The sequence below is a fragment of the Chelonoidis abingdonii genome, chromosome 6 (genome assembly GCF_003597395.2).
Source record: "Chelonoidis abingdonii isolate Lonesome George chromosome 6, CheloAbing_2.0, whole genome shotgun sequence".
In the NCBI taxonomy this organism is placed as follows: Eukaryota; Metazoa; Chordata; order Testudines; family Testudinidae; genus Chelonoidis; species Chelonoidis abingdonii.
In genome coordinates, this window is record NC_133774.1 from 19,577,768 (window position 1) to 19,600,638 (window position 22,871).

The 22,871-nt window shown below is 39.7% G+C and overlaps 1 protein-coding gene across 4 annotated transcripts in view; it reads left to right on the plus strand.

The window, feature by feature from the left end:
- C6H18orf54 (chromosome 6 C18orf54 homolog) overlaps positions 1-7,486 on the plus strand; it is a 34,561-nt gene extending 27,075 nt beyond the window's left edge. For 2 of the 4 annotated variants that reach the window (XM_032767717.2, XM_032767731.2), the window contains 3 exons: positions 1,990-2,121; positions 4,442-4,530; positions 6,033-7,486. In XM_032767717.2, coding sequence (XP_032623608.1) covers positions 1,990-2,121; positions 4,442-4,530; positions 6,033-6,135 — 324 coding nt within the window. In that variant the 3' untranslated portion in view covers positions 6,136-7,486. The remainder of the gene's footprint in view (positions 1-1,989; positions 2,122-4,441; positions 4,531-6,032) is intronic. The other 2 variants (XM_032767723.2, XM_075066877.1) reach the window with 2 other exon arrangements.
- Positions 7,487-22,871: the final 15,385 nt, after the last annotated feature.

Consider the following 22,871-nt stretch of genomic DNA (forward strand, 5'->3'; position numbering starts at 1 on the left):
AGTCTAAATACTAAGATGGGTGAATTTGAGTACCTGCTTTGTGTTTGTGCTTCTGATGTACTTACACACTTTTTTTAATATTACTTCTTGTTAGTTGCTCTTCAAATTTTTTTGGCTTGCCTAATTATACTTTTGCACTTGACTTGCTAGAGTTTATGCTCCTTTTCATTTTTCTCAGTAGTATTTGCCATCCAGTTTTTAAAAGGATGCCTTTTTGCCTCTCACCATATCTTTTACTCTGCTGTTTAGCCACAGTGGCATTTTTTTGGTCCTCCTACTGCTGTTTTATTTGGGGCATACGTTTAATGTGAGCCTCTATTATGATGACTTTTTAATAGTTTCCATGGAACTTACAGGCATTTCACTCATGTGATTGTTCCGTTTGACTAGCTTCCTCATTTTTGTGCAGTTTTTCTTTTTGAATTTAAATGCTACTGTGGGGGTTCCTCCTCCCCACAAGGATGTGAAATTCAATTGTTATGGTAGTGATTTCTGAGTGGTTCAGCTATATTCGCCTCATAGACCAGATCTTGTGCTTCATTTAGGACTAAATTCAGACTTACCTGTTCCTTTGTAGGTTCCAGGACAAGCTGCTCCCAGAAGCAGTCATTTATGGTGCCTATAAATTTTATGTTTGCATCCCATCCTGAGGTGACACATACTCAGTGAAAAAATGGATAGTTGAAATCCCTCATTATGATTGGGTTTTCTGTTTTTTGTAGCCTTTCCAATCTCCCTGAGCATTTCAGTCACTGTCACCATCTTAGTTGTGTGGTCAGTAGATATTCCTATTGCTAAACTTCTATTAATCAAGCATGGAATTTCTTCCCATAGAGATTCTATGGTATAGTTTGATTCATTTAAGATTTTTACTATATGCTTCCTTTCACATGTTTTGCCATTCCCAGGCCAGTTGCAACCTACTCTGTCATTCCTATATATTTTGTTTTTATCGCATCTGTTGTGTGGAAAAAAAACATGGAAAAATAACTCTCTAGTTTCATAGCTTTCCCATATAAATCACAATTAAAAAAAAAAATCCTCTCATCTTTCAACGATAGTAATCTGAAGTTACTTGTTAACAAAGGTAGGCAAATAATTTTCAAAGAGAGGTGATATTTGTTCTTAAGCTACTAATGTCTCTTCAAAAATTAAACGTTCAAATTAGAAAATGTGGAAATTCACAGTTCAGGTTCTAAACTCTTTTCCGAGGTGTTTGCTTTCCAAGTGTTGGGGAACATATGGTGTGCATGTTATGGGTGAATGTGGGATTGAGTTTGGTTCTGGATATATCATATTTTTATTAAAAAATAATATTTGGAGTTAAGAATCTTAGTGTGCCCAGCTATGTTCATTAATAGTGTAATTTACATCTATCAGATAAGGTCAAGCCATACTAAAAGCATGATCTCTATACCAACTTGCTGTCAGAGCAATTTCTATATTCCTTTATTTCTAGACCTGATTCCGCCTTTTGGGAATGTCTACACTGCAATTACACACCTATGGCTGGCCCATGTCAGTAGGCTCGTGCTATGGGGCTGTTTAATCAATGTGTAAATGTTCAGGCTCCAGCTGGCTGCTCGGGATGTGGTACCCCACAAGGTGGGAGGGTCCCAGAGACTGGGTTCCAGCCCAAATCCAAATACCTACACCACAATTAAACAGCCCCTTGGCCAGTCCCTTCAAACCCAGGCCAGCTGTGGGTGTTTAACTGCATTGTAGACATACTCTCTGTTACTCAAGGTCCACTGCACTGTACCTACGTTGGTTCCATGGGCTACAGTGCCATACAATTGATATAGTTGGGAATGAGGCCCTCTATATGCTATTTCTGTATAGATTGACAAAAAAGTAATGGAAAATCCACATAGGTCAGAACTATCAAATTGTCCTAAAGAAAAATTAAAAGTAGCAGGTCTGATTTTTAAAATGTTGCAGCTCTTGTTTCATTGCAAGATTTAAAATCTTTCTGCTTTTTGGTTTTAGGAAAATACCTTTTCTGGAGGGAATCACCATGGGCCAGTTGAAGCTTTAAAGCTAATGTTGTTCAACCTTCAAGCAGTTCATGAAAGCTTTAACAAGAATAAAACTGCTGAACAAAATGATGAATTTAAAAAAGTAAGCAGTTTCCTTTTGATATTGGCTCTTATTGATATTAATATTCTGTCTAATTTTTCTGTGGGACTGTACTTGTAAGAGCTAGAATTCCAGCCAACTACAAACATGTGACCACAGTTATCCATATTCATTCAAATTGGAGATAAAGACCTATTTTGTCTTCTGGTCCATATACTTGACAATATAGTATTATTGCCAGTTTTCTACTGTTTTATCCACTCTACTGTAACTCTGTCACAAGTGGTGGAACTTGTACCAATTGTGTTGAGAGAACCTAATGGAGCTCAATGTTAGGAAGTTTTTTTCTGATACTCAGTATTCAGCCTACAATTTCCCCTTAATTTCAAATCACTATTTGTAGTCCCTTGGACCACCCTAAATCCTTCTTTCTCTCCCCTCCTTGGTGTTAAAAGGGTACAAATATCTGAGGAGTATAAATATGCCCTTCCTTTGTTAAAGGTTAGGCATATTGTACATATTATTACCATGGTTTTCAACTCGTGTTCTGCAGACCCCTGGGGGTCCACAGACTATATTTAAGATTCCCAAAAGAGTCCACACTCCTGTTCCAAATTTTTTGGTCATCTGCTTTTAATCCTTTTCCCATAAAGGCTCCAGTTCCGGAAAACACTTAAACACATGTTTAAACCTATTGAAATCAAAGAGATTTAGGCATGTGCTTAGTGTTAAATACGTGCTTAAGTGCTTTATTGAAGTAGGATGTACTTAAGCATGTTCTTAAGCGTGTTCCTAAATTGGGGCTGAAGTCAGTTTCTCTGCCCCCCCTTTTTATTTTTACCTCTTTAGTGAACTTTGATTCATCAAAAGATCTTTTATAAAGAGAGATTCAGAAATTAATATTCCAAATGTGGTCACCCCCCAAACCATATGGACAAAAACTGTCATGTTTTTGATGTGACTCTTTACATGCAGTCCATAATTTCTTATTGACTCTTTCTGCTACATCAGACTGCAAGATTATGTCTAACTTCCTGTCCCACTCTCATCTTTTGGTTTCTTTCATATTAAATTGGATAGATGATATACTGTATTTAAGAGAACAGGGCTAGGTATACGGAGATATTTTATTCTGTCCTTTATCTAGCTCTAAATTTGTTTTTTTTTTAATAAGTTGGCACTCCTCTATTCATACATTTAATTGGTTCTAGAATTCAAATGTCTAAATATTTAATCTGTTATATTTTGTGTGTTCTTCACTGTTTCAGCTTACACACAACTGTATGCAAATCATCTGTGCGTCCTTCAGACTCTCTCAGACCTTCAGTAGTTTGAGAGTTCTGTCTTCCTCAGTTACACGAAACCAGAATATTACTTCTCACCAGTAGTCTTCAAAACTTTGTGCTAGCTACTATAGTGCCTCTGACAGGGGTCTCCATTTTTAGTGCAAGGCTAGTAATTTGATCTGTTTAACTCAAACACACTGATATGTAGACTGAGCATGTAAGCCAATATGAGGTGTCTTTTGCCATTTTGGTGTATAAGAAAATTTTACTCTATACAGTATCTTCTTTGGCACAGGAAGAAAAGGATTTACATGAGAAACATGGCATTTCAGATTAAAGGGATACATTACCTAATATTTGTATTTGCTTTTTTATAATCGCTTCAGAAAGGTGGAAAGCCTCTAAGCATAAATTTAGATGAAGAAGTCATACTCAAATGCATTTAATTGTTCTATATTACAGAAACAAAATGTTTAATAAAATCTGTTTAGAAATCCTTTACCTACTTGTTACTTACCATGTGCCTGTCACGTTATGCTAGTATCATGTCCTATCTCCCACAGCCATGTTGGAGCAGGTCAGTAACTGGATGGAAGACTTCAAAGAACATGTGCTACAAGTAGTGTTTAATTCAGAAGGTGAATTAAAACACTTTTCCAGTGAGGCCAGCAGTTGTTAGGGTGTACTGTGCTGCTAGAGATGCTGTCTTCCATGCATAACATGTTCTAACAAAAATATCTTGACCACTCCTTAACAGACATGACAGTTTTTCACCAGGGCAAGGAATTTTATCCATACTATGCTTTTACCCTGTTTTGAATTAGGCAATTGCATTTTGCTACCTTAATTTTTCTGCACTTCAAAGTGGATTTGATGCAAATTAGGAACAGGTATTGAAGACTATTATGTTGCAGAGTTTTAAACTCTTCTACTTCACCCACAGAGCTCGATTCAGTGGCAAACTTATAGTATGTGTATAATTTGTAAAGTTGTCAGAGACCCTATGGGATGAAAGATGCTATATAAATGTAAACTATTCATATCTATACTGTTAGTCATTTGTTTATATTTGACAGATTTCTTTTTCTAAGCTTTCAGAAGAAGCAGTTTCTGAATTAAACTTATGTGACAATGACGTGATCCCTATTACCAAGTCCCTTCGAAGGTGAGTGTGTGCTAATTCTCTTACTCTGCATAGTTAAACATTTCTCCTGTCTCTGAGTCTTGCTTGGAAAAATAATTTAAATAACTGCTAGAGTATAATTCTGTTTCAAACTGTCCATCTTCGCTGTGCACTACATTTTTGTATTATAATGTTAAATAAAAGTAAAATGTAAATAGTGAAAATAATATAACTCTTAAGTACAGAAACAATTTCCTAACATAGTGCACTACTTTAGCATCCTAATTTGAGTTTTAGACCAAAGCCTGGTCTATAATAAAAGTTAGAGCAATGTAAGCCTCCTTGTATGGACCTAGTTGTGCATGCTTAAATTTGTCTCCCACTGATGTAAGCCCCTCTATTATGTTGACATAGTAACGCCACTTCCCCAAGTGGCAACTGAGCTATGCTCAATGTACTGAGGTTGACACAGCGTGAATATAGACACTGGATTACTTATGTTGATCCTAGCAGTCCTCCAGCAGCTGTTCCACAGTGCCTGACACTGATCACTCTGGTTACATTTGTGAACTCCAACCCTTCTCCCAGGGTCACGGTGACCGGAAGGCATCCCGCTCCCCTGCCTTTCAAGCCCTGCACGTTTTTGAAATGCCTTTTCCTAATTGTCCAGCTTGGCACACCTGGCAGCTCTCCATTGCTGTGCACAACTGCCCAGCTAACCATGCTGGGTACGTGCTCCAACTTGGAGTAGATTGGATCTCCTGGGCCTGTGGGGAGAAGAGGCTGTGCAGGCACAGCTACAGAACAGCTGTATAAATGTGGACCTCTACTAGCAGATAGCACAGAAAATGCAGGAGAAAAAAGGGTACAACAGGGATCAGCAGCAGTGCTATGAGAAAGCAAAGAAATATCAGCAGACGTGTCGCAAGGCCAGGGAAGCCAACAATCAATATGGTGCCAAGCCACAGATCTGTCACTTTTTTACAAAGTTGCATGCCATACTTTGTGGAGACCCCTACCACCATCCCGCACATCACCCTGCAGTTCTTTTTTTATAAACTATCTCAGTCTCTTAAATAAGTACTGAAAAGAAAGGACCAGTCCTCTCTCATTAAAACTCATTGACTAAAATGGAAATAAGATCAAGCCAGAAGTTGGCAATTCAGATTTATAAAATTTAAAGTATTGTGTGTTGCTAGGCAAAATCATTGACCCTAGAAGAAGCTGAGGTTTTTTATATAACACAGGCCAAAATGTCATCCTTACTTGCTTTTAACAATTGTAAATAAGAAAAATAGACATCTGTAGAAAAAAATAAATAAATGCAGTGTCATAAAAGTATGTCTACAGTTGAATTGTCCCTTTAAATCAGCATTTGTTTTCACAGTTTGACATGTCAATATGTATTAATCTGAAGCGATGCCTCAAAGCTGATTAAGTGGTGTTAAGGAAGTAACAGCCATTTCTGTTAAATATACATAACATAAATCATAATATATACGTGTTAATAAGGGTGTGGTTTTTTGTTTGTTTTTTAAATGTAGGGCTTTACACCATTTGTCACGGCTCAAAGGCCTAGTTGAAGATACCAGTGGCAAACAAGATCAGAAAGATTATCATCAAGAAGATGGAAAGGAAAAAAATTGACAAATAAGAAATATTTTGTTGGAAACTGAGCAGTCTATATAATTAAAATATTAGTACGTGTATAATAACTACTAACTTTTTTCTTTGAGAGCAGTTTCATAGGTCAAATATATTTTTATTTTTTTAAATTTGAGAGAAGTGTGTATTATTTTAAAAGTACCATACAAGAGTTCTACACTTTTTTCAGTATTGAGGTGAAAACTCCAAAATATGAGTAGTTATATTAGATTTTACTAGATTCTATATTTATCTAGCAAGATCCATACTATAAAGAATATTTATTTTATTAAAATAACTTGAGCAACCATCAAGGAAAATGCTGTGGTCTATAAATAAAATTCAGAAATTCAAAATGCTATGCCACATTCAGTGGACCCATTACATCCCCCACACTCTGCTATGAAATTAATAAAAATAGGGAAACTGAAGTGTGAGGTATAAACTTACGCAAACGAGAAGGCTTTGCAACAATATTACATAAAAGCTCTAGGATCATTGCTTTCTGATGAAACATTATTTTGACATGATTATAGTCAAGAGCAAAGCCTACAGATTATTGAATTTGCTAACTCTAGGAACCCTTCTCTGGCATTTCTCTAATACAAGTCATGTAATCCCCTTTCAACCATTATTTCTAGTTACAGTAAGACAATATCATGACAGATTTATAGGATGAAACACCAAAGCTCCTCAAGAGGCCAAATGAGTCTAGCTGTGACCTATTTCTTTGGATAGAAGTGCCATAAAATAATATCACCTAACTTTGAAAAGTAGTCCTTTTTAAGCATGCATTCCATAGCTGTGCATTTTCCTCCATCCACTTTGTCAGTTGAGAGGTTAATAGCTAAAGGTCAGTTTACCTTTTTGTACTAATACAGTTGTATAAAATCCCCTCAAACCAAGTCAGTAAAGAAGTTTGAAAAGAACCAAAAGAATGCATTTAAAAGTTCCAGAATTCTGCATCAGTTCTTCAGGCTAAAGCAGTGTTAAATACATCATTCAAGGAAAAGCTCGTTTGTCACTTGAAGCCTGGTGCAATGATGTTTGAAATTAAAAATAAAACAAGCAAGAAATTTTTCAAGTGCCAGGATGTGGGAATTCTGTATTTTTAATTATGCCTGTTGAATAATTCCTAGAAAATAGCTGATTTGGTCTCTAAAGATATATATTGATAAATTGGTAATGAAATGTATATATTTTTCATTAATTAGATGGGGCTCATTATGTCTCTTCACCACTATGTACATGCTTGTGGCTAAGTGTTAAATACTATTTTACTTCTACAGCTCACACGAAAACATTATTTGGTATTTGTCATTTGCAGTATTTTGATTAAAAAATATTGTCAGCAGTAATGATTCACTATATGGACACTTTATTAATATCAATGTGCATACTTTTTGTCCAGGTTTTTTCAGTTAGCCTGCAAAGTCTAAACCCAAATCGGTAAAGAAAGATGCCTGGTTATTAAATAAAGTGGAGTATCCGTGAGCGGAAGTAAAGAATAGGCCACTTAACATATGGGATAAACATAGCTTTTAGACATTTTAATTGATACACAATACATATAAATGCCTGTGGTTCCAACAAGATCTTTCCAGTGCCAGCCTTCATGGTTCTGCTTTTTATACTGGTCCTGCATAATTGAAATAGCTGGTTGGAAAGTGAGGGAGGGGCTGACTTGGTATATTGGTAACAAAAGTACAAGAAGGCCCTAATTCCTAAGTTCAGCCAAGTTCTGCTTCACACAGGACCCAAGAAAGGGTATGCCATTCTTGTAATTCTCTGATCTAGGAATTTGTGTTGCTGCATCTTACAACCCAGCTTCTGATGGCCCCAATGGACCCTTCCATAAGAGAACAGAAGTACACCTCTACTCCGATATAACACAAATTTGGATATAATGCGGTAAAGCAGCGCTCCAGGGAGGTGGGGCTGCACACTCGGGTGGATCAAAGCAAGTTCAATATAACGCGGTTTCACCTATAATGCAGTAAAAATTTTTTGGCTCCTGAGGACAGAGTTCTATCGGGGTAGAGGTATAGAGATACTCCAGCCATTCCCTATATACAGTGGAATTCCAAGCTTTCTACTCTACTTGTTTTATAGCCCTATCAAACTAGTAGAGCAGCACAAAAGATATGTACCAGACTCATGAGTTGGGCCCAAATCTTTTGACCTGCATCTGCTTGCTTAAATCTGTCCCAGGGTAGTAATGTCATCTGTCCATGGTCAGTGAAAAAGTTGGTGTCAGTCAAGTTGTGTGTGAACTTGTGTCTACGTTAAAAATAAATAAATGTAATTTTTTTTAAAAAGTATTACTGAAAAGACAAGAATTAGATGGGAATGAAATCTGAGCAGTCACCACACCCTTATGTGGTCCCTCAAGGTCAGGGTTGAGGTATATTGACAAGACATTTGTAGGAAGCCTTTACAGCAGCTCTATATGCTGTTCCTGTTCTGTAACTAGTCCAGTCTCCTAGGCTATCAAGTCAACATTGTATCATTACTAAATTCTCTGTAAATAAAACACCAGATGAAACATACGTATCTCCAAATGAAAACAAAATTTTCTTGCAAGCCCGTCACATGTATGAGACCTCACTGTACAACAGATTTTTGATAAACTCCAAACTGCCACTTCGAAGAACTGAAAGATACTAAAAGAAAAAATAGGATGATTAGTAATAGAAAGGAGATCTAATAATTAACCCTTCTTGGCTCTCTGCAAGTTAAGAATGAGAAAGTAGATGGGAAAACCTATAGTTGCGATGACTTTAAATACTACTTTACAAAAGGAAGTCTGGTGATTGTCATAATATGAGAACTTCTGGTTCTGTACGTGTGTTCAAAAGTTTGGATTACACAAATGTATTGAGTAAAATGTCTGGATGTAGAATCAGGGTCCAATAAATGAGAGGACTGTTCTACTGGAAAAGATTGTCTGTAAAAGCTTTTATACAGCAATACATTGTAGGTACACCAATGATGATACCAGATAATGTAGTAGACCCTACCTAGTATCTGTATTAAGACTGTCTTTGATTGTCGAAGATGATTATACTGAAGATCTTGAGACTTAACAGGAAATACGATGCTATTTTTCCATAGATTTTAGTGTGACAAAGGAAAAACACAGACAGGGAAGCTGTTGACCTGATTCTCCTCTGCTTTGGACAGTCATTCATATCTCTGCAAAGTGGATGTAAAACACTGCCATTTTGCTTTTTAAGCATTGTACGCCTACTTTGCATTTATTTGCTGTGGGTATAAATGTTTCCACAAAGGTTAAAGCAGTGGAGAATAATGTCCTTTGACTCTGAGGAGTTTACAAGTCAGTATACCTTTTAATAGAGCACAGAGGTAGCACATCCAATTGTTGCTGATTTTCAAAAAAAAAAAAAAAGGCAGTAATACAGAAAGCAACAAGGTACAACCACTCTCCATGTGTTTTGAATACAAGATGAGAATCCCAAAGCATTTGATATTACAGAAAAGTGACTACCAGAGTTTTCCATAAAAATGGGCCACAGGTGCCAAGCGCCGACAATCAGAAATGTTATGCATTTAGAAGCCAAAACAGACTCAACCAAACAGGTTGTGCACATCTCTCCACTGGAATAGTAATACATTTTTGAATAAAGAAATCTTAGATCCCCTATGCTGATACAGATTAGTGGGCGCCAGTCATGGTAATAGCTCATATGAGCTGAATAGAATATGTGGTTACAACAACCCTGGAGAAGGGAAAGAGCATTATAGTTGGTTAAGTACCACCTTTGCATCCTGTTGGGAAATTATCCTAATAAAAAAATCTTGCTTACAAAGATGAGGATTTGTCAGAGAAGACTTAGAGTAATTATTGTGCCTCACCTGTAAAAAATAATTATGTAAAATCATTTCTGATTCAGTCAATCTGGAAGCTCAGGATGACTGAATTTTACAGAGAGAGTTGTGTAATGAGTTTCTTCCTGGTAACTAAATCTCCTTAAATGAAAATTTACAAAGTAAATTGAGAGAGACAAGTTGGGTGAGGTAGTATCTTTTATCAGACAAAGTTTTCAAAGTACATAGAGCTCTTCAGAGAGAGATATGTATATGAGATATTACCTCATCCACCTAGTCTCTTTCATATACTAGGACTGACACAGCTACAACACCTGAAGAAAAAGGAAATTGACAGGTAGGGTTAATGTTCCCTCTAATTTTTCCATCCATGTGTGGAATAAATTTTGTGTGCACTGGAGATGTGTGGATGTGTGCCACTGGTAAAAACAAAAAACCAAGATATATATTATTAAAAAGTTACAATAGGATAATTGCTCCAGCCAGGACAGGTTAGGCATTTTAGAACTCACTATTCAAAGAATTAAATTTAAGTGTAAGAGAAAAATTATGAAATGCACAGACCAGACAAAAATCTAACAACAACTTTGAAAGAATAAAATTATAGAGAATATATGTGCAGTGCAGGATAGTATCAAAAAGTAACAACAATAATACAGGTATGTGTTGGGAGGTGAGTGTGCAAGAGACTGTGTCTGTGAGAGAGAGACACAGTTTGTATGCTGGCTGCTGAGGAAGTTTGAGAGATGCCATACACCTTTTAAGGCACTCACTGAAACCTGTCCTGAGCCCTGTCTCTCCTCCCCTGCTCTGTGGAGATGGGGTACATGGGGAGAGAGAGAGAGAGAGTGTGTCTGTCTGTCTCTCTCTCACACACATGCAGACAGATAGTGAGACTGGGTGAGCTGGTTGTTAGGGAAGTCTGAGAAACCATGTTCTGTCTCTTTAAGAAAGGCACTCAATTACTGTTCAGACCGAAGCAGCTTCTAGTCCTCCTGAGACAGGCTGTTCCCTCTCCTCTGCTCTGCAAAGATGGGATACAAGGATGGGGGAGGGGGATACCCTGACTCTTCCCCACCACTTTGCACAGCCAGCAGGTAGGTCTTGGGAGAAGATGCAGGGCAGAGCAACGTGGCTGCAAAGCAGCAGGGGGAGAGGCATCTGAACACACACCGCCGGATGAACGCGCTCTGCTAATCAACTGGGCAGCACTTGAAACTCTTGGGCAGCCACCCAAATGCGCAGCTTACAGGGAACTGTAAGGATTCAACTTTAGAAACTGTAACATGGAATTAATGCTTGATCTATAAAAACAATAGCTCTTTGAGCTGCCAAAGAGGCATATTAAGCCTCAGTCAGGCTGCTTATAAAAAAGTTCCAATAGTCTTTAAGCCTTTGAAGTTGTCTGTAGATAACTGTATAACTCAAGTTTTGCAAAGTATTCAAAAAAGTCCATATATTGAAAAAAGTGTGTTCAAACCACTCGTAATTGTAAGACTAAGTGAAAGCAATACAACATCAAAGCATTTAAAGACCAAGCCTGCTGTGATACTTTCCAGCAACACTTGTCTGAGAAACTCTCTAACTTGCCTGACAACATCACTGACATTCAAGAGCACTGGGATCAGCTTAAAAATAACATTCACAGTGGACGTGCTGAAACCATAGCCTATTCCACTGATCAGCATCAAGACTGGTTTGATGAAAACAACGAGGAAATCCTAGCATTAATTCAATAGAAAAGAAATGCATTCTGTTACTAGCAAAATGATTCCTCTAATTAACAAAAGCATGAGGCCTATCACCTGCTCAAAGCCGAAATCCAAAGGAAGCTACGTGACATCAGAAACAAATGGTGGCAAGAGAAGACCTCTCAGATCCAGAGTTTCATAGACGAAGATGACATGAGAAGCTTCTATCAAGCAACAAAAGCTATATATGGGCCAAGCTCCAAAGGCCCAACCCCCATACATTCCCAGGATGGCTTTACCCTCCTCAAAGACAATGCAGCCATTAAACAATGCTGAAAGGGTCACTTTGAGAGCCTACTCAACTGCAAATTCAGTCCCTGAAGACACCATCGAGTTCATTCCCTGATGCTCAGCAATGGAACACCTCGCTGATCCTCCATTTTTTGAGGAAATCTGACATGCCATCACCAAGACAAAAAATCACAAGGCACCAGGCCAAGATGGCATCCTAGCTGAGGTTTTAAAAACTGTTGGAACAATGCTCCAGTATAATCTTTGCCATCTCCTTGATAAAATCTGGACCTGCGAAGAAATTCCATCTGACTTTCAGAACACCAACTTTGTTACAATATTCAAGAAAGGGGACAAATCTCTGTGCAGGAACTATAAAGGTATTGCCCTCCTCTCCATCGCAGGGAAGATCCTTGCCTGGATCCTACTAAACTGCCTCCTCTCCCTTGCCCAGGAACTTCTCCCCAAATCACAGTATGGCTTCAGGCCATCTCAAGGCACAACCGACATGATCTTTGTGGCATGACAGATTGAGGAGAAGTGCAGAGAGCAACACCAGGAACTGCTCATGCCATTCATCAATCTAACCAACGCCTTTGATTCTATCAATAGTGATGCCCTATGGAAAGTGCTGTGTAGGTTTGGCTGTCTACAGAAATTCACTTCCATCATCAGACTATTCTATTATGGGAAGACTGCCACCATTCTATGCAACGGCTCAGAGACTGAACCATTTTTCATTCGCACTGGTATCAAGCAGAGCTGTGCCATTGCTCCAACACTCTTCTCTATTTACCTTGCCATGATCTTGATTCTCATTCCAGACCACCTTCCTGACAGAATTGAGATTGAGTATTGTATAGCTGGCCAGCTATACAATCTACAACGATTCCAAACAAACTGTAAAATCAGGAGAATTGGCATCCCTGAGATATGTAGATGGCTGCGTCACCCTCGCACACACTGAGGCCGACCTGCAAAGCATCCTAAATCTTTTTGCAGATGCCTATCACAGCCTGGGTCTCTCTTTCAACAATGGGAAAAACCAGGTACTCTACTAGCCCTCACCTGCACAAACTACTCTTTGTATGCCACAAATCACCATTGACAGAGAACCCCTGAAAAATGTGGATCATTTTTCATACCTTGGCAGCCACCTCTCCCAAACAGCCAGCACTGACATAGAAATTGAATACAGAATCTGCTATACTAGCACATGCTTTGGAAGACCACTCAAACGAGTCTTCAATGATTGGGATCTGCAAACAGGCACCAAGATCTTGGTTTACAAGGCAGTTGTCATCCCCACCCTTCTCTATGGGTGTGAGATCTGGATAACCTACAGATGACATCTTAAGCAGCTGGAGTGGTTCCAGCAGCACTGCCTCATGAGGATTCTCAGGATCAGCTGGGAAGATTGACGCACTACATAAGCATTCTCTCTGCAGCCAACATCAGCAGTGTAGAAGCACAGGTCATGAAATACCAACTCTGCTGAGCTGGCCCCTGTGTATTTATGCCTGACACTTGCCTCCCGAAGCAAGTACGCTTCTCTCAATTAAGTCAGGGAAGAAGGGCTCATGGAGGGCATCTTCAAAGACATACTGAAAGTACACCTTAAAAAGGGAGGCATCGACCCAACAAATTGAGAGGACTTGGCATGGACCAGAACACAGTGGCACCACACAATACACCAAGCCACAGCCCACTCTAAGGAGAACAGATGTGCTCATGAGACAGAGAGATGACAAAGGAGGACAGAAAGGGCACAACACTCTAGCCAACAACTATGTCTCCTCCAAGATCACACCTGTCACTTCTATGGGAAAATCTGCAGGGCACAAATTGGGCTCCTCAGCTACCTAAAAATCCCCCAATGAACTCCCTTGGCAGACATCATCCTTGCATCGAGAGATAGCTGTAGAATTGGCCATGCTTTTTCATGCAGTAAGTTCTCTATATGCTGTGCAATGCTTTACAATCTTTTAGCTTCTATGGCTTCCTAGAACATTAAGGTTATTTCACTGAGATGTTGAGATGTTTTGATATACCGTTTAAGCACCTAAATAGCCTTAAAATGGACCAAACTAACTGTTCAGACAGGGCAATTTTAGTGGAAACCAGCATGAGAAGTTGGAATTAAAACCTGTGTGACTGTTATGTTGGAACTTGATTCAGCTTTTATGAGAGAGGCCTGGATAACTTGGACCAAAGTGCTGCTCATTAGCTGGTTACAGAATACTATTATTATTTGGCGCATGTCTAGGACCATTGCCTGTGGACCAGGACCCCATTGTGCTAGGCGCTTCACAAACCCAGAACAAAAAGATGGTCCCTACCCCAAAGAGCGTAAAATCAAAGTATAAAACAAGAGACAACAGCTGGATACAGATAAGACTATTTTGACTATCAGCATGATAGGCAGAGACTTCACCATACCAGTGGCCTAAGAGAAAAGGAGAGTTTGAAGGATGATAGTGAGATAGCTTTGCAGATGTTGGTGGGAGCTCCTTTCATGCATGTGGGGCAGCATGTAGGAGGAGTGGTTAGAAAAAGGAAGTGGTCATCCATGGAAAGTAAATTAATAGGTAACCAGAAGATTGGACAGAGGTGTCATCATCTCTAATGTGTTGTAGTTCTTAACCCAGGTGGACTTATCAGTGCTAAACAAATAATGATATTAATTAACACGAACAGGTGTAGTCAGAATTTCACTTAACTGAGACTTTATCCTCCAATGACAGTTGAAAAAAAGCAGGCTGTGATCAGATGGACAAAGGCAAAGAAATGGCTTCTGGCAAAGACAGAAATGAACTGACAGACTTTAAAGGGGAAAGTATTATATATGCATTCATCTGACTATTAGGGCCACTGAGTTTTTATATGAGTAACTTATTTTGCCATTTTGTATGTTACGCATAGAATTAATTTGGTGACCAGAAATGCCGGTGGAGAGAATCCATCTGTCGTCAGATGCCACTGTTTGGGTGTGGCGCTCTGCTCTGTCGACTGCATGCGTGTGTTCCCTCTGCGTGCTGCCCCAGCTCTGCAGATCGCTGGCACAGCAGACCCTGAGAGAACCCCCAATGACCACAGACTCCAATAAGGTACGAAGGCACCCGGCCAGGTTTATTGTCAAACAAAGCACAGTAATAGTTCCCCACAGATTCTACAGGCCATACTATGAGTATGTGCCCCCTGAAAATGGATTGGCTCAGTCAGTGGTAGGACTCTCCATTGCTCCCTAGGCCAGACAAAGACGTCCACTCAGGGATGCATTCTTATACACAGGTACAAACAGGTTCCGCATCATTGAACGCATTGCGGTACAGCCCCTCTACACATTAGTGTGCTGCCTTTCTCCTAGTACAGGATGATTCGAACAAACAAGTCTATCCATCATATTGTCTATCCATCATATTGTCCTTTTGACTCTGTCTTTAGGCTGGGTCTACCTGTTCCTTATTATCTCCGTGCAGGGCCAGCTCCAGGCACCAGCTTAGCAAGCAGGTGGTTGGGGCGGCCACTCTAGCTGATTTTATGGATGTTGTTTTCCAGATAACTTACTGGATGGACGTAACCAAGTTATCAAATGTTGCTGTGTCAAGATGTAGTATTGGTATCCAGACACTGAGCAAGATTGTTTTGAATAATGTGTCTTAGTTAGGATGCAGTGTCAGTAACCCAAATTATGATGGGTACTAACAAAGGAATTTGTTTACCCAAGTATATAGTTACTGTGTAACTTAATTTCTTTACCAATTTGTTTTTTCCTTGCCTTCGTGTTTGCTGTCATTCATGTGTTGATTTTTCACCTGTGTGTTGGTTAAACAGTTTAGCAAGGTTATGCACATTGTAAATGTTGTACAGCAATGACACTGTACAGCAATAGTACAACTATAATACAGTCGTACAACAATAATACAATTTTTTTTTACACAGTAACCAAGTTGAAATTAAATGACAGTTTATCCTGGTCCAGCTGGTGGTTTTTAGCTGATTGTCCATATATGGCAGATAGAAGTGTATTTGACCAGTCTCTCATTCATACAGCACTTCATTTTTCTTTTCTTGGTGCTTGGGGGTTTCTTCACAGTATTCAGATAACTTCTGGTGTCTTTGTTCTTAAGTTAGTTAATATAATAAAGTTTTTTTTTATTTTGTTTTGTTTTGTTTACATTTCTCTTGTTTTTAGTAACCCAAATTTAATACACAGATTAATTTAGTGTTTACAATGTAACAGGGACCAAGTCTTTTATATACAAGCTATACTTTTGCAATTGTTGTATAGACATTCATTTTCACTTGAGGTGTGTTACTAATATTTTATACTAAATGTAGTGCTTAATGGCTAAAATAGATGCTCACAGTCTTCTATGAGAAGGTGTATTGCTTTCCCTTGCTGAACAGTTTGTTTCAGCAAAAGAGTTAGTAACATAATTATAATGAGCTTTTTAGAGTTACTTTGCTTGTGATACCAACTTCACTCTTGTTAACTGTTTAGAAGCACAAACTTTAACAACCACTGCTTCTCATTAACATAACAGAACAAAAGAAAAGTGTATAAAATTAAACCAACTATAAAATTAAACCAAAATAAATTTTAAATACAGGTCCATACAAATACTCTGAGGGTATTAAACTTTAATGATGCTTTGTTATGTTTGGGAGCCAAAGGTGGAAACCTGTTGAAATTGTTTGGTTAACTTTATGCATAAATTGTTCTTTTTAAACATTTTTGCAATCACATTCTTATAACTATATTTAAAAGTGCAAACAAGTTTATAAAAACCCAAACAAGAAATTGACATTTTGTTAATATTACCTTTACCTTAATGTTGAGGGTTTCCCTTACATTTTTTCTTTGAATAAAAAATAATTTAAAAAACCTTAAAAAACAAAACAAACCGTGATTAATAAAAGAGAATTATTTTTGTTTGCAATTTCATTATTCATTGAGGCAGAAATATATGTACATATATTTATAACTGAGACCTTGTTGAACTTTGAAAACAAAAGGATATTAATAATATTATGATGGTTATTCCCCAACCATAATATTAAAATAGTGTGGTACCACAAATACATATATTTTTAAAAGGGTATGAAGTTGACTTTTGTTGCAACAAAATAAAAAACAAGAAAAAATAGTCATTTAACACACACAACATACAACACCGGACAACGCACATGACATACAGGACAAACTTACAATTAAAAACAAATGGTGCCAGAATTCTATTCATAACTATACAAAATAAGGCAAACAAAAACAAAAAATTAAAACAGTTAAACATTTGAATAAACAAGTTATTACCTTATATAAAACTTAACAAAAATTGATAAAATATATTAATATTTGGCAGATTTATTGTATTAATTTGATAACAAGGAATTTTGCATTACTTTATATTTAACATTATTTTTAAACTCTGCTATATGGAAATAAGAAAAGCCTATGTTTCAAATATTAGTGAGTAGTTAGGATTAGAAGCAGTGTGTGCATTTCAGTTGCTTGGAAACCCTATCTTCAAGAAAGTTAGGAATAATTCCAGCTGTTGCATTTCTGAAGGGTTAAAATAATTAATTTACTGGATTTATTTAAAGTAAAGTTTTTACCTTGTTTTCTTTTTGTTTCTTGTTTTGTTCCGTTTTCAATTGCTTTATCCTTTGGAGGTTTCCATAAAAACTATAACTTTTAACTTTTAAGCAAAGAGAGAGAGCCGAAGTGAGGAGAGGTGAGGGAAAAGGGGGTGGGGGAGACAGCGAGACCTGAGCCAAGAGAAATTAACTGTATCAAGATATTTGAAAGTACAGGCAGCAGTGGTGAGTTTAGCAAACTGAGAAAACATATAAAGGAAAAAACTTATGTGGTATGTAAAAATATTTGAGAAAGGTTATATTTTTAGATATGAGCGCAAAGTGTGGTTGTGTGGGTCAAAGTAGTTGAGAACCGGCACAGTTGGAAACTGTACCCCTGGTTTGTATCCTGGCTCCGAGAGGCAAGTCAGGGTAGTTACCTGCTCTTGTAAAACCTGAATTTGTTCCCCCAGCGTCTGTTACTTTTGTCTGCATGGCAAATGGATGGCGGGAGTGCCCTTTTTTGCTGCAGTTAACTGTTTTGGGGCAACTCCATGTGTTAATGCATCAATTCTAGGTGTTAATCTGCTTAATTTCGGTTTTTTACTTTGAAATTCCTTTTTATTCACTCCCCTGTGATCGAGTTGCAGCTCCTCTCTCTTAATGTGCTCTGTGAACTGTTCCATATTTTCTTTCATGTACCAATTCAGTGAAAGTATCGTGTGATACTTTCTTCATCTGTGCACTTACTTGTCCCGTTCTGACGGGCACCAGTCTAGATTGTACCAGAACCTGGCTTTTATCATAAGGTGATGGTTGCACTGCAGTGGACCCTGTTTCATCTTTTAATTTTACTAGGGCACCTTTCTCCACTTCTGTTCCCATCCTTCAGGCACAGGATAGTCACCTGAAGCCTGCTGTTGACCACAAATATATAACAGGGGATGGCACATGTAGTTTTTGTAGGTTCCTTGCAGCTATTTCCAATGTTTTATTCTGTTTCTATGCCGGTTGTCTCTGGACTGCTTCACACCCTGCAAGGGGGGTGGGAGCATTCCAGGGCTGTGTTGCTTCTTTTGATTCTTTTAACTCTTTTTTGTTACTGTTACTTCCCCTGTCAGTTTTGTAGGGTGCTGTTTTAACCATTTAACAGCCATGGTTATAATTTGCAATATTTTACATTTTAAGACTACAGTCTCTGCCCTAGCCTTACAAATTACATTACATGTTTCTTCTCCGTTATATTTTTTAAACTCTGTGGGGATTTGCAGGGAGGGGTTAAGGGGGTTCCCTAGTTTGTGATTTTCTGTCATGTTAGATCAGGATTCCTACAGCGGACAGCTCACTTACTCACCAGATCAGCAGTCGGGGTCACTAATGTCATCAGACGCCACCAGTGTGGTGCTGCGCTCTGTTCAATGTTGATAATAGTGAGCTGCGTGCGTGTGTGTTCTCCCTGTGTGCTGCCCCAGCTCTGCAGATTGCTGGCAAAGCAGACCCTGAGAGAACCCTCAATGACCACAGATTCTAATAAGGCACGAAGCCACCCGACCAGGTTTATTGTCAAACGAAGCACAGTAATAGTTTCCTGCAGACTCTACAGGCCATTGTATGAATATGCGCCCCCTGACAATGGACTGGCTCAGTCAGTGGCAGGACTCTCCACGGCCCCTAGGCCAGACAAAGTGATCCACTCAGGGATGCATTCTTATACACAGGTACAAACATTGCCACTGCACAGCACAGAGCACTGGGTCAGGCCAGGCTCTGCAGCTGCGCTACCCCAGGAGCTCGCAGCCCTGCCGCCCAGAGCACTGTGCTGATGGTGGGGTGAGCTGAGGCTGCGGAAGAGGGTGAACAGCAGGGGAGAGGCCTGGGGCTAGCTTCCTGGGCCAGGAGCTCAGGGGCCAGGCAGGAGGGTCTGTGGGCCACATCTGGCCCATGGGCTGTAGTTTGCCCACCTTCGCCCTAGGGCCTGAGGCTGCTTGGTCACATGGCTGCTTGTACGTATGTAGTACAGCACACAAGACTTCACCTCCAGCCTCTTCAGGCCTGGTTGGCCTCAGTGTACAGGCCATCCTGAGACCACCTAGACAAGTTAATTACATTTCCTCCTCTGGTTATTGAGTCCCTCCTGTGGTGACTCAACCAGCAAGTGGTATGTGTGGACCCCACCCCTCAATGTCTCTAGTCACAGATGCATCAGCAATGGGATGTGGGGGTGCACTTAGGAAGACTAAGGGCCTCTGGTCACAGGCAGAGCATCTATTGCACACCAACGTCAGGGAGCTAAGAGTGGCCCTCCTTGCTTTCCAAATATTCCAGGACCATCTGGAGGGCAGATGTGTAATCTGTGTTGATTGACAACACAACAGTGAAGTTCTATATAAACAGACAGAGTGGTGCTCACTCCTCTCCCCTCTGCCAGGAAGCCCTTAAGCTCTGGGACTTCTGCATCACCCATTAGATACATCTAGAGTCATTGTACCTTCCAGGTTCCCATAATGAACGGGCTGATCATCTCAGCAGGTCATTTCACAATCACGAGTGGTCCCTCTGCCTGGATGTTGTGATCAACATCTCCCAACGGTGGAGATTTCCCCAAATAGATTTCTTTGTAACAAAATACAACAGTAAGTTTTAGTTCTTCCTGAATCACATCCTGGACTCACTCTGATGCTCTTCTCCTCTCTTGAAAGGATAATCTACTGTATGCATTCCTGCTCTTCCCACTTGTAGGGAAGGGAGCATCAATGATCTTAATAGCACCAGCGTGGCCACGCCAACACTGGTACATCACCCTTCTAGACATGTTGGTGGACACATCGATAACCCTGCCTCTGGTCCTGGACTTGATCACGCAGGACCACAGCCGCCTCCAGCATCCCAATCTGCAGTCTCTCCATTTCATGGCATGGAAACTCTGTGGCTAAACCCTTCGGAGCTCACATGCTCAGAAACTGTTAGGGAGGTCCTCCTTGGTAGCAGAAAGCCATTCACCAGGGCCACTTATTTGGCCAAGTGGAAAAGATTCTCTATTTGGGCAATACAAAAAGACACTTCACCCTTACGGGCATCGATTCCCTTTATCCTGGACTGTTTGCTGCATCTGAAACAGTAAAGTCTGTTGGTATTGTCAGTAAAGGTACCGCTGGCCCCTAACTCAGCTTTCCACGCCAGTGCACCTGTTGCTCTGTTTTTGCAAATCCTATGGTGGGCCACTACCTCAAAGGCCTAGAGAGATTGTAGTCTCAAGTAAGACAGCCAATTTTCCCATGGGATCTCAACCTAGTGCTCTCTAGACTGATGGGACCTCTTTTCAAGCCTTTAGCAACATGCTTTCTCCTCTACCTTTCCTGGAAAGTAGCATTTTTTGTGGCTATAACTTCAGCCAGGAGGGTGTTGGAGCTTACAGCCTTAACTTTGGAGCCCCCTTGTCTTCTATAAGGACAAGGTTCAGTTGCAACCATATCCTGCCTTTCTCCCAAAAGTAGTTTTGCAATACCCCGTGAACCAGGACATTTTTCTCTCAGTGATCTTTCCTAAGCTGCATGCTAGCAACAGGGAACGAATGCCTCACTCCCTGGATGTCAGACAAGCATTAGCCTTCTACATTGAAAGAATGAAGCGATTTTGAAAATCAATGCAACTCTTCATTGCAATTGGGAGTGGATGAACGGGCTTCCAGTCTCTTCTCAAAGGATCACTTCTTGGATCACATCCTGTATTTGGGCATGTTATGACTCGGCAAAGATTCCTGCCCCTGTGCTGATGGCACACTCCACAAGGGCGCAGGCATCCTCAGCAGCATTCCTGGCATAGGTTCCTATTTAAGACATCTGCAGGACAGTGATGTGGCATCGATCCACACCTTTTCATTGCACTGCACCATTATACAGCAGGCCAGAGACGATGCAGCATTCGGCAGAGTGGTGATACAAACAGTGATTCTGTGAACTCCAGCCCTGCCTCCTAGGTTAGGTTTGGGAGTCACCAACTTGGAATCGACAAGAGCAAGCACTCGAAGAAGAAAAAAAAATTACCTACCTCTTGTAACTGTTGTTCGAGATGTGTTGCTCATGTCCATTCCAAGACCTACCCATCTCCCACTCTGTCTGAGTATCCAACAAGAAGGAACTGAAGAGGCAGCGGGTGGGCAGAGACCTACGTACTGCCATGAAGGCGCAACTCCAGACGGCTCCACAGCCAACCCGACGGGTATTACTAGGGGAAAAACCTTCTGGTGACTGTGCATGCAGTGCGCATACACCTACTTGGAATGGTCATGAGCAGCACATCTGGAAGAACAACAGTTACAAGAGGTAGGTAACCGTTTTTTTTTCTCAGGACCATCATTGCCACTTGTTATCATTCTGTTGGTTTTTCTTTCCCACTGTAAGTATTAGTAATATGTCTGAAAATCAAGACAATTTTGCATTGTGCTCTAGTACAGTTGTTCACTGTTTTTCTTTTTAAAAAAAGAACAGGAGTACTTGTGGCACCTCAGAGACTAACAAATTTATTTGAGCATAAGCTTTTCTGGGCTACAGCCCACTTCATCGGATGCATAGACTGGGACATACAGCAAGGAGATATTTGTACATACAGAGAACATGAAAAGGTGGAAGTAGCCATGCCAACTGTAAGAAGCCAATCAACTGAGATGAGCTATTAGAAGCAGGAGAAAAAAAAATTTGAAGTGATAATCGAGATGACCCATAGAAGATGTGAGAATACTTAACATGGTGAAATAGATTCAATTAATGTAATGGCCCAACCATTCCCAGTCTCTGTTCAAACCTAAGTTAATTGTATCTAATTTGCATATTAATACAAGTTCAGCTGTCTCCCTTTGGAGTCCGTTTTTGAAGTTTTTTTGTTGTAAAATTGCCACCTTCAAGTCTGTCACTGAGTGGTTCGAGAGGTTGAAGTGTTCTCCCACTGGTTTTTGAATGGTTTCAGAGTAGCAGCTGTGTTAGTCTATATCCACAAAAAGAACAGGAGTACTTCTGGCACCTTAGAGACTAACACATTTATTTGAGCATAAGCTTTCATGGGCTACAGCCCACTTTATTGGATGCATGTTGTGAAAAATACAATAGAAAGATATATATATATATATATATATGTATATATATATATATATATATATATATGTATATATATATAAAAAAAATTCCCCTCTCACCCCTATGGGTGGTATATGTCTTCCTCAACCTCGGGTCCTCTACCAGAGGCCTGGGAAGTTTGAGGGTTCTGCGCAGTATCTTAGCTGTTCCTAGCACTGCAACTCTTCGGACAGAGAGCTCTGATGTTGTTCCTGGGATC